General features: G+C 35.9%; 1 protein-coding gene across 2 annotated transcripts in view; it reads left to right on the top strand.

Annotated features, from left to right (window-relative positions):
• Positions 1 to 12,502, top strand: part of eys (EGF-like photoreceptor maintenance factor) — a 350,285-nt gene that overhangs the window by 62,697 nt on the left and 275,086 nt on the right. For both annotated transcript variants that reach the window (XM_088610149.1, XM_088610150.1), the window contains exon 13: positions 3,059 to 3,181. In XM_088610149.1, coding sequence (XP_088466275.1) covers positions 3,059 to 3,181 — 123 coding nt within the window. The remainder of the gene's footprint in view (positions 1 to 3,058; positions 3,182 to 12,502) is intronic.

Below are 12,502 nucleotides of genomic sequence, written 5' to 3'. Positions count from 1 at the left end.
CAGAACCATATTTTTTGGACACAGAGGTACAGTAACTGCTCAAAGACTTTGTTTATTGTGTTGAGGACAACAGAGCAGAGGGGGGAAAAGCAGGATTGAAATGAAGCAGTAGGAATGGAATCTAATAAACAGCTGGTGGATTTCACATGCGATACCTATTTACTTAGGCATAAAGCGTCAAATTGAGGAAAAACTACAGAGATGGGAACCAGCAAAACTAGGGAGGGAGGGAGGGAGGAGGAATAGTAGAAACATACATTGTGGAGAGAATGTGATGTTGGATGTTGTCAATCTAGGAAGTAAAAAAAACTTTAAGAAGGTTTTGCAAAGTTGGGATGTAGCAGGTAAAGTAGTGGGTCATTTTGGCTTTACTAACCTGTCGATGGTGAAGAACAGGTATCTAAGATTGTTATGGTTGCTCTCAATGATGCGGGAGAATTAGCTGGATCTAGCATACTCTGTTGTTTCCTTGTAATCAATCAAGTACTCCTTCCAAGACTGAAGATGTACATTCAGACCAGAACGAGGCCAGCTGTATTCTAGTTTGTGGGTCTTCATTGAATGTAAGTGGTCAGTATACCACGGTGCAGAGCGAGTAAAGGAGATTCTTCAAGATTTAAGAGGAGCTTAGGTGTCAAGAGAAAATAAAAGAGAGCTGTTGAGCACATGTACAATATCTTGATTTCCAGAGTATCAGAGTTAAAAAAGCAAGACAATGAAGAAAGAGCAGAGTCAGTTACCCTACAGTAGACATGTCGATTACCAAATGCGAATACTTATAGAGCAATGTGGTGAAGAGTGTGAGACAGGTACAGTATCTAGGTATCTGTGCAGATAGGCTTTTGTTGTCATTCAATCTTTCTAAAAAATAAAACAACAATAATTCCAGATCCTGTAAGTTAGCATATCATGATACTATATAATTGGCATATCGATAGCCCTTCCAAGTGCTTTTGACCAGGCATAGCAGTTGCTCATTTATTCTGTGTATTTCATTTTTCATTCCAAAATGTTCTGCACATTATTATTTTTCTAAATCGACAGTATATTTCACTGAAACATGGTGTCAATTTATATATTTTTTTTATTTTATGAGTTTAGCTTCACCCAGTGTGACTTGCAAACCAGTACTTTGTTGTAATTCACCTGTAGCAAAGCTGTTTTCCATGGTATACAACAATGTATGCCCCATGAGTAATCCTGCTTTCGTCCACAACATTTCAAGAGAGTGCTATCACAAAAGACATATTTATTTTGACAGAGCCTTGAATGCAGTATGTATATGAAACCATGCATCTAATTATTTTTCAAATGGGTTCATTTATAGCAGACACAGAGTCCAATGTAGCTTGAAATGATGTCCTCTCAGGGGCAGCCTTGGTGGATGATTTGCTAGTTGATGTTGCTTGTAGCTTATTTCCTGGTGCTGCGATTTCTACTTCATGCTAGCACATCTGCAGTCTATCTGTTGTTGCAGTACATTTATTTAGTATAGTTTTGATTTCATTAACCTGTCTGTCAGGAAGTGTGTGTTAACTCTTTTGAGTTCATTATTTTAAGCAATAAAATCCATAATACTACAATATCATAACCTGCTACTGGCAGTAATTGCCACCAATTTGTTATAATCACAATCAACAAGAATGGCATTTTATCTGTTCATAGCCTTGTGTACACAGGGTTAAATATTGATAATCATTGTTCTTTTTATGTTATGCTCTAAAAGATAAAAACATAAAAACAAAACTGGGGCTAAGAATTCAACCTCAAATTTGCCTGTGTGTATTTTGCATTATGGATTACAAAGCATAAAAAATGACTTTTACCTTACACGGCATAGAATTAGTCAATAACTCTATCTTTTTTAGAATCTTCTATTGGTCATTGCTTGCAATTCAGTTAAAAAATGAAAGTGCCCTTTGTAAAAAGTTGCAGAAAGCTGATGATAGATCTGTACAGTAGTTACTCTTCAGGAATACACAAGTGCTGTCCGTATAGAAAATGCAAACTCAAAATTCTCAAAAACTCAAAAAGAGAACAAAAAAGAAACAACCACTAGGTTGTGTACTGAAAAGTTTTATGGCAATGAAAAAAATGTTTTGCACATTCTATTACAGCTGATGACACCTTTGAGTATACATAGTCTCTCTGAAACACTGGACACCATAACTGCAATTAAAAAAATAGTTTTATTTATTCACATTTAGTAAATAATATTTACATTTGCTTTTGATATTTGATGTTTTTTATAATACTTTTCCTCTTTAAAGAAAATGTATTTGACGTATCATGTGCTGTAAGCATTTCATTCTAGTTTTATTTTGGTTTCTTTCTTCTTAAAAAGCTTTGTATTTTAAGTGTTCACAAAAATATAAGCCATCTATTTTTGCTGCATTAGAATTCAAAGCAGGTCAATAACTGAGAGAAGTAGGTCTTTGATCTTTAAATTGTATAATTAAATTCCAAATCTCTGTTGAACAGCATACTTATATGTCCGTATTCATTTATGTTGTAAGTTCTTACATTATTGAGTAACTTGCATAAAAGGGCCTCAGATTAATTTACTATGCATATTGATCTAGTATTGGTTACATTGTGTGGCTGGGCCTTATTTATAGCAAAAGTTATCGATGTAAACATTTGTCAATGAATTGCAGACTTTGCCTGTGTTTCAGCAGACAGATGTGATATAGATCAGCTTTGCAGGACAGGGCTTTATGTCAGTGATTCACTCAATTAGCATATTGGGCTGCAGGTGGAGTGCCAAGGAAAGAATCGATGTTGTAATAAATCTGTAGAGTAAAGAGTGTCTTTACCTAATAAAACATAAAACAGCTATAAATGTGTTTGGCATTTAGAATTGTGTGTTTTATAGTTGATTCCTGAATTTCAATTTTATGTCCCCTGCATAGCTCTTAGAAAAAGGGATTATACACAATATGAAGAGTTACTTTCATTATAACGTTTAAAAATGTTTACATTTTAGGACTTCAGATGAGTTGTGACTTTCTATTAGAGAAACCATTTCTTGACAAGCAGTGCTCTATATTTCTTTTAGGTTTTGAGGGAGAAGACTGCTCAGTAGACCTGGACCTTTGTGGAATGGATTTATGCCACACGCACACAATGGAATGTGTAGAAACTGACAATGGGCAGAATGTTAGCTGTTTATGTGACAAGGGTGAGTCTTTATGATGGAGAATATGAGCACTGTAAGAGAACCACCTTTACATGAGATGGGCTAAATTTACTCAGAAGCACAGTGGCCTGGACAGCTGTTGTGACCACACCACTGCAAGCATACTGTAGAATATTAATGGTATGGAGGCAGCTACTTACAAACAGATATTTAGTACAGTGAAAGTTGTTTTGATATCCCCTTCTCAGAGACTGGAAGAAAATCAAATGAGAAGTATAGGTTGCTATAGGTGGTCACATTACCTTTGGTTTTGTTCATTCAAAATAGATTAAAACATAAATTAATAATATTTCATTTTGTTGAATGTCCCTATGTAGGGACAACATTCCTAATCAGTTTTACTTGATCCATAGTTCTTCTTTAAAAATGATCTTTATTTTTATGGAACAAATTTCATGGAACAATATCTTACTGCTTTAGCATAAAAAGAGAAATAGACAAAAGGGGATTGAAATAAATTGAAACCCTACAGTACATCTATCTATATAGAGGCAAATTCAATGCACAAATAAAACAGAAGTACAATCATTTCAATCAGAATTGAAGAAATTGAAGAGAATAAGGAGGGGTTTTCTTAATTAGAAGTTCTGTTAGAGTCATACCCTGCTTATTTATTTAGGAGGAGTGTTCCATAGTTCTGGGTAGCATTACCACAATCCTCATTGCTTGAGGTGTTGCGGTATTCTCAAGTAAAAGGAGGGGCATAAAGTAAGACCAAGTCACCAAGTTAAACATATCCATTCGGGGCCTTGAATTAGTTATCAGAAAATCAGATACTAAGAATATTGTACAGGACATTTCTTGCATAAGATCACTTAGTATTAAAGGATGCATAACATAGATTTTTAGTTCAGTGATTTACGACATCGATATACACATTGCATAGACACTTTTAATAATGGACGTTTTGTTAGAGTATGTACAGTTTTTTGAACATCTAATCATAGCAAATGCTTATCTTTTTAACAAAATGAAGATGTGAAAAATGAATACAGAGACATTACACCATTCTAACCAATTGTTTTGTTTTAATTTGGGGGTGGCAGTGTGAGAGTGGTTAGGAATATGACTTAAATTCTCAAAACAACACTGTGATACTGTACTCTTGAACATATTACAAGACCTTTCTCAGATTCCAGCAAGCACAACTGGAGGAACGGGAATGTAAATAAAGTAAATTGTAGGATTGTAAGCAGTTTTACAAGTTGTGCAGTTTTACAAGTTTTCAGTAAAACAACAGAAGAATTTTTAAGAAATTACTGTGAAATCTGTAGACAGACACTGGGCTTCAGCTGTCCTCTCCAACCAGGACTAAGAACATTTATTACAAGAATGTTTGACAGCGTGATTCCCATCTGTGTCTTCACATCATTCATTGATAAACATTAAGAATTGTTTAGAAAGCTATGGGGGAGAAACAATTTAAAACAGGATGAGACTGTTCTGCTTACTACTTTTTTTAGAAATGAAACCCATAAATCATTTGCGAGTCCTGGATGCAAAAAACAGTCAATCAATCAGTCAGCTCAATAAACTTAACTGATGAAGATTTCAGTTGGAATGAAATCCAAGATGCATGCTGTAACTCGCCCTTGTTTCTCAAGTCATTAAAATATACCTGGTGTTCATAGGATTTGTTTTTTTTTACCTCAGTAATGCGGTAAAGTTAAGGTATTTCTTTATTTGGATAATAATATTGAGACTAAAGTTTGTCATACATTAAGGTATGTGCTGTTAAACATGACAGTCATTCTAGTATTGTATTTAATAATTTTAATTTTCAGATACAGATTTTTAAAAAATGTATAATATGTAATAATACCATATATACACTCGGACAGAACGAAATTTTAATAAAATCAAATACCCAGTAAGGATGAGGGCAGCTGTGAGCTGACTAGCTAGTGAGTGATCCTGGTCGGCTCAGGGGAGTCAGACCCTTGCTGTCAGGCATGACAGTGAGAAACCAGGTCTCATGTGAGACAGTAAAAGATGTAGCCCTTGGAAGAGGTCCAACAGCAGGGGTTTGGAGGGGATTGATGGAGCAGCATCCATCCTTGGTCATTTCCATGTTGACGTGCTGGTAAAAAGGAAGAAGGTGAAAGCATGAAAAACAATACTAATGTTCATACTTATTCTTTTCTAGATTTGCAATATAAACATCTAACATACAGTTTGGTTATGTAGGAGGTTCAGGAATGTTACCCCTATGTAAGTTGGTGACTGCATTGCATCAGATGTGATAGTTAAACATCCATTCATTTTCCTTTTAGATACTAAGGGGTAATATCCTAGACACAAGGAAGAATGGGTTTTGATTCCACTAAGGGGACCAATTACTTTCAGTGTGTGGAATGCAGGTGGCAGATCCTTCTTACTGGTTAGTGTGGTGTAGAGAACCTATGTACTGTACATTAACTCCTCAACCCTAGCGTGATCTGTAACCTACTGTACATCCTTTTCCGTTTCTTCTAAAATTCTAACCATTGATCTTCTCTAACAGCTTATCCTGTTTGGCCAGAGTCCCTTTTTTGAACACGTAAAACTAGGGTTATTGACCCAGCCAAGAGTCAGTTTGATCTTATTTCTTGCACCACGAAATTGTATGTGTACTTTCAACACTTTGTTGAATGAATATGTTAAGTTATAAACTGTAAAAGATCTTAACTGTATATATACTGTGTCTTACAACCCTGTCTTGGAGAAACCCAATCCAGCAGGTCTTAAAGTCATCAAGGATTTAATATTTAATATTTTGTAAGACATGCTCATGTAAATCATGTCACATGTAAGTTTTGTGAATTTGGCAATGTCATTTTTAAGCCAGAAAATTCTGTTGTCACTGAGGGTTGCAGTTTGTTGTTATTTTCAGTTCAAACTAAAGGATAGTAATAAGTCTAAAATCTAAAAAAATAAATAAATAAAAATAACTTACACTTATGTAGCGCTTTTCTGGACACTCTACTCAAAGCGCTTTACAGGTAATGGGGACTCCCCTCCACCACCACCAATGTGCAGCATCCACCTGAAATCTACTTAATAAAAGATTATTGTTTTAGACATCATAACATTATGACATTAATTCTAAAGTTCGTCTTGATTTTTTTTCTTTTCTCCGTTGTTCCTTGTGCTTATCAGTTATACACAGAGGAAATGTCTTACTAACAACCTTCTTTGCCATTCACCTTTATAATAAAAACAGGTGTACAGTACCTTTATAGAGTGTTTACTTTTGATTCATTGCCTCACCTTTAAAACTGATGATAAGGAATATGTTTTTACAAACCAAATGTTTAAATGTAATTTTTAATATATGTCATGATTTTCTTGAACACTCTCAGACTTGACCGATATTTGAAAAATGAACAGATGTAGCAATATAAGGATTTTGTCTGCTGATACACCTGCTGCTACATATGATTGCAGTAGTACAATTCCCTGCATGCACTAATTGTACCACACGTGAAATGTTCTATTCAATCTCACTAGGCCATTGATACAGGGCATCATACTTATTTACAATTTTTAGCTGTTTAAATAGCTGCTTAAGTTGTAGAAATATTGTAGTATTGTTTAAATCTTGAGTTCATGTTGCACAATGAAAAATTAATATTATGCCTGTGAGATTTCTTGTACTGTATATATACAGTATAGGTCTGGTCTTATAAATACTGTATATATATGTACAGTTTGTATGATAGATTTTTTTTTACAGCTACTACTTCTGCCTTTTGTGTATAAAGTCTTCATGAACAGTGAAAGATGGTTCTATCTCCACCACCTATGGACATTTGTCCAGATCACTGGATAAAAAAGGCAGCAAAACCTGTGTTCACACATAAAATATAAAATACTTCTCAGGAAAGTAATGCTCAATATGTAAAACTGTCCTTTGTAAAAACAAAACAGTCTTAGTATGGACTGTTTGATTCCTTATTACTAGAGTTACTAAATATTAAAATGACCCTAAAGAGTACAAAACTAAAATCTAATTTCCTTTTCTAGTGCATTTTGTAGATCAAGTAACCTTATCAATTACCACTACTTTATTACTGCACTTCCACTTGACACATGTCAGATTGAAGGATTGTCACTGATTTTTTATGTAAATGAAATCAGCCTATGGTGAGCTCCCTTCTCCTCTTTGGTTCTCAAGGGCAAATTGCAAAGTATGATATGGCTTTCAGTCATATTGTTTATATATTCTCTTTCATTAGTGCTTTACACTGACTTGTCCTCCTATTGCTTTCTATGTGTCCTCCTATAAAAATGACTTTTAACACAGCCATTCTACCTGTACCTGTAGGAGTTTATTGTTATTTTACTTGCATTGAATATGATCTCAGAATCCAAACCTTCAAAAAATGTGCAATTTCAGTTACGTATGCATGAGGATTTATGGGCCAAGAAAATAAGCAATTTGAAATCTGTTAAATATGTATGCTGTGAAACCTATCAAATAACCTCTTTATCATCTTTTACATTTCATGGTGACCTACTTATAATAAACTACATGTAGTGTTTAAGTCAGGTAGAAAATGTAGTTAATGCTTACCTACTCTCCTTCCCAAGGCATTAATTATAATTTCTCATCAATGTTACTATTAGAATAGGTTAATAATACAAAGGACTAGCTTTTTGTAGCCTGCAAAACACACTATCAATATTGTGCATATTCCACCAATATTGAAAATAAAAACATTTCCTCATGCAACTTTCTGAATGTCAAAATTGGCACATCCAGTTACTAACAATAGTAACAGAGGTTATAAACTTGTGTTTAGCAAAAACCGAATGAAACATACTGTACCTCAAGGAAGATCTAGTTTTACAGGGATGGGAATTTTTATTTTGAATTTAAAAAATGCAAATTTTGAATTTGCTCATCAACATTCTGCACTAGAATATGCCTGGGGATCACAGTTTCAGATTCTGGCTGTGCAACGGGACTGCTGTCTGCATTCTGTCTAGGGTCAAGCATAGCAATGCAGACACGTCTGTGGGAAGTTGACTGTCGGTGTGAAGTGGAAGCAGATCCTTCTCTTGCAGTGCTCTCTAGCTGGATGCCTGAATGACCATGCAGAGTGCAGCCTTTCCTCCACTTAGGGGCGGCTGTATTTTTCCATTTTGGACAGAGAAAAGACCAGTCAATCTTGATACACAGAGGTTGCTTTTCATATCCCTAGAGACAGAGCAGGAAGGCACTAATGAAAGGTATTGGCATTTAAAATGTATATTTTAATACATGTAGATGTTAAGCACTATGGAACTGCATCAATGAAAATACTTGATATTTTTTGCACATGGCATAAATTTTAGTGGTATTTTAATAGGGAGCACGTACAGTAGCTTACTTTTATCTGTTTCTATATGATAGAGGATATTTATATCATTGCATTCAAGACTTGTTTTTTAGACTGCACTGGGGAATCAGATAGGTTTTTTTTTTCTTGTTGACCATGTGTCTAATTACTTCATCAGAAGCCACAGAGGCCCTAATGTGTGAGATCAATAGATACACTATGCTTTTTCAACTGTTTCATTGATTAAACCAATGTTAACATTCACTTTAAACCAGAGGTGTCCTGTACACTGTGGTGTACCAGAATAGCAAATGCCATAGTTTAAATTCTATTGTAAGTGTCATGCCAAGGCAACATATACTTATTGCTTTTTGTTATTATGGCTTATGGGTTTAATTAATCAGTAGTCACCAAAAGAGAATTTGGAAAGATGGAGAAAAAATTTCAAGAACTACAGTATATCAATGTTAGCCATAGTTTTTGATGATGGCTAGAGGAATTGAATAATTGCTTACACTTACTGTATATAGTGCTTTTCTGGACACTTAACTCAAAGTACAGATAATGGGGACTCTCCCCCACCACCACCAGTGTGCAGCCCCACTTGGATGATACAATGGTAGCCACAGTGCACCAGGATGCTCTCCATACATCAGCTATCAGTGGGCCAGGCTCTCACCTGCTGAGTTTCAATGGGCTGCCAGTTGTGAGCTGCAGGGTGTTATGAATAGGTCAATATTATCTTCAATTAATTTAATTTTTAAAGTATTTTTATATTCTTAATCACATGAACGTGAAGGAGCACAGGTTAATCCAGAAATTTGCTTTTCAAGTCAAGGCTCTGTGATTAACCAATTGTTACTGGGAATCAGTAAGTGGGAATTGTGGGACTTGGATTGAGAAAAACTGCAGGTCATTCAACAGTATTTGTTTCAAAAGGAAAACATACTGTACAACGTACTCATGCAGTGCTAATACAATTTTATACATTGTTTTCCAAGCCTTATATTCAGTGCTAAAGAATGATTAATGGATATAATAATAACCAATATTAAAATGAAAAGCAAACAAAGTCAAAAATGAGAAACATAAGCCTTGTGAGATGCTTGTGGTCCAGAAGCCTTGTTTCTAACAGCAGTGTAAGAATATTAAAGCACATTGTTTAAGGTTATGATAGAGCAAACATTAATATTGTTAATACTGTTCATAGATTAAGTATGCAGTAATCCCCTGTGCATAAACATTGAGTAGCCCAAAAACAAACCTTGTAACACCTACTGCCTGTCTTCAAAAAATATTGTTTGGGAACATTTTTTTTCTGGTTAATTAAAATGTTTATCAATTTTAAAATTATCGGGGTCTTGTTGAAACGTGGCTGAACACAGGCTGTCAGGCTGTTTCTCCCTTAGCTTGGAAGCAGATTTGCACTGCCCACTGGAATAAATCTGGGGTGCCAGCCAGTGGAGTGCCTGACCAAGGTGCTCGACAAAGATGAGCAGCCAGAGACCACAGCTGTGGTTTGCCTAAAGTCTTCACTGACTGGAGGGGTCTGAGCAAGGTAGGCCGGGCAGGAAACTCCAGCACGATGATCCAGTTGGAGGGCTCGGATCTGGCCAATTCAAGAAACATGCCCTTTAATGGGGGGGAGTCTTTTCCAGAGGCAAGGACAGGCCTGTTCTGTCAACCCAGGAAACATCTCTCCATCTCTTCCAATGGAAGCGCCTGGGTGCGGCCGGCAGCAGATACCCAGAAACTCTTTGGACCAAATGGAGGGGACATCTGCTGAGGCTCACGCTCATGCCCACCCTCTGAAACCCTCTCAGTTTCCGGAGCCTTGGGGCGACAGCTGTGGGCAGCTCCAAGTCAGAGCCTGAGAGCGCTGGAAGGAAACAAAAAAGGGTTCCACTGGACTGAAGTCAAGGAGTGATGGAAAAGAGGGGCCAGGATTTCAGAGAAGGGCTTGGATCTGCCAGACAGGGTAAAGATAGAAGTGGCACCACTGCAGGACAAAGGTCTGAAGAGCAGTATTGCAGAACGAAGTCTTGGACTGGAATGCAGTTGAGACTGAAGAGGCAGCATGTTCATGGCAAATGATGCAGACTGATGACTGGCGAACTATACAGGCTGCTTCAGCTGCGGGGGATGAAATATCAAAGCTCTTGTTACACCACGTCAATGACACTTTTCTAGTTGATTGGTCACATTAAACATATGGGAGTCATGAGTCAATTATATTTTAATATGGTATGTGTTTACTATGCATACCTTTGCACACTCTGTAACATACAGTGCGGTATATCAGTAGTAGAATTTTGAATAAGCTAGGCAATTCTGTACAGAGCAGCGGTTAAAATCCTCTGTCAGAAGTGCCAGAATGTCTGTACACTACAGGTGTAGTGTGATCTGTGCCAAAAGGGGATTTACAGATAACTGACTAAAGGCATGTGAATAAAAGTGTCTCTTGTGTTTTATGCACTTAATTATTTATGACTAATGTGACTTTGTCTGCAGTGTTATTATGATAACAGTATAATATATATATATATTAATCAAGGCATACCGTATGGTCAAATTTGTAATTCTTTCTATTCAGTTCTATTTCATCAGGGGGTATGAATAAATCTGGTGAGCACTGTAGCTTAGAACTGTATAATGATCACAGACAGGGCCTTGCTTTATATGCAACACAATACTGTAGGAACCCTAATGTGGTCTAGCAGGAAATGATCTTTCCTGTGATCTATAATGTTTCCTAAAGGACACATGCAAAATCTTCTTATAACATCCTTATAGAGTGCAGATAAGTTCATAGTTATAATGGACCATACTGTATATAGGAATCCATATGTACTTTATGAAGAAATGCCCTTATTTGTGATCTTTCACCACTCTTAAGGTAAAATGCAAAACTATTTTGACACCTTGGAGGGTAGGGATAAGATATAATACATACAAGACATTATATGTGCTGTGCTAGAAAGACACTTATTCATGACCTTTGACCTGTTATGGCACTTTAGAGCATGAAGGCAGAGACATAGCTGCTGTGAAAGACAAAGAAAGCAATATACTGTATATTTTTTGTATTATTGTGCAGGTAATCAACCTCTACTTTTTTATCCAATTTTAAATTTAATTTATTTCGGGCAACAATGAGTTCACCCACTTTTCAGGATTTTCAATTTTAGGAAATAAAGTACAATTATCGTACTTATTTTCAATATGGGGCAATTTTATCATAAGTGATATTTTGGATCACTGCAGTGGAGTGCCTATGCGATTTGTTTTGACTATATTTACTAAGCTTAATGTCTTCAATACAAGATAGCCCTTCAAAATACTAAGACAGCTTTTTAAAATAAACATTAATCTAATTATCCTGTATGCCTTTTCTGCAACAATCTATCCTCATAATGTCTTTCATACTGAAAATACTGTATGAAATATACTGCCCCCACCCCCCATCCAGAGCTGACATGCCGACTAGATTTTTTTTCACTGCTTTTATCCTGAAAAATAGGGATGATCAAATTTCATGTTTATTTATTTCTACTTAGAAATGAGAAAAATAATTGCATATTGAAATAAACTCTAGAGTTCTCTGCCAGCTTCACAAAGATTGTGCACTTGTTTTGCGGTCTCTGATTTCATATAAAAACAGAAAAGACTGCTTCATCCGGATTAAAGCGTGATTATTATGTTTGTTGGGTGCAGCTGCAGTTCTGTTTGATGTCTGTTCATTAACTGCTGAATCACTGAAATTAGTGGCTTTTGTCACTTGGTTTTTCCTTTGTAGAGGAAATTGTAGCTTTGGGTTGCTAAGGCAATGCAAAGCAGAACAGAAAATGTGTACATAGCCTGGTATCATTGCAAAAAGTAATAGAGAACATCTTGTTATATTACACTGCATTGTAATGGCAACTGGCAACTGAATAAGGACAGTCTTGACAAGTCATGAATTGGGAACAAAACATGTAGTCCCATATTAACAGATAAAGAG

This window comes from Lepisosteus platostomus, chromosome 17 (assembly GCF_059453375.1).
Source record: "Lepisosteus platostomus isolate fLepPlt1 chromosome 17, fLepPlt1.hap1, whole genome shotgun sequence".
NCBI lineage: Eukaryota > Metazoa > Chordata > Actinopteri > Semionotiformes > Lepisosteidae > Lepisosteus > Lepisosteus platostomus.
Note: the sequence above shows the minus strand (reverse complement) of the source record. Positions and strands in the feature narration are given on the sequence as shown.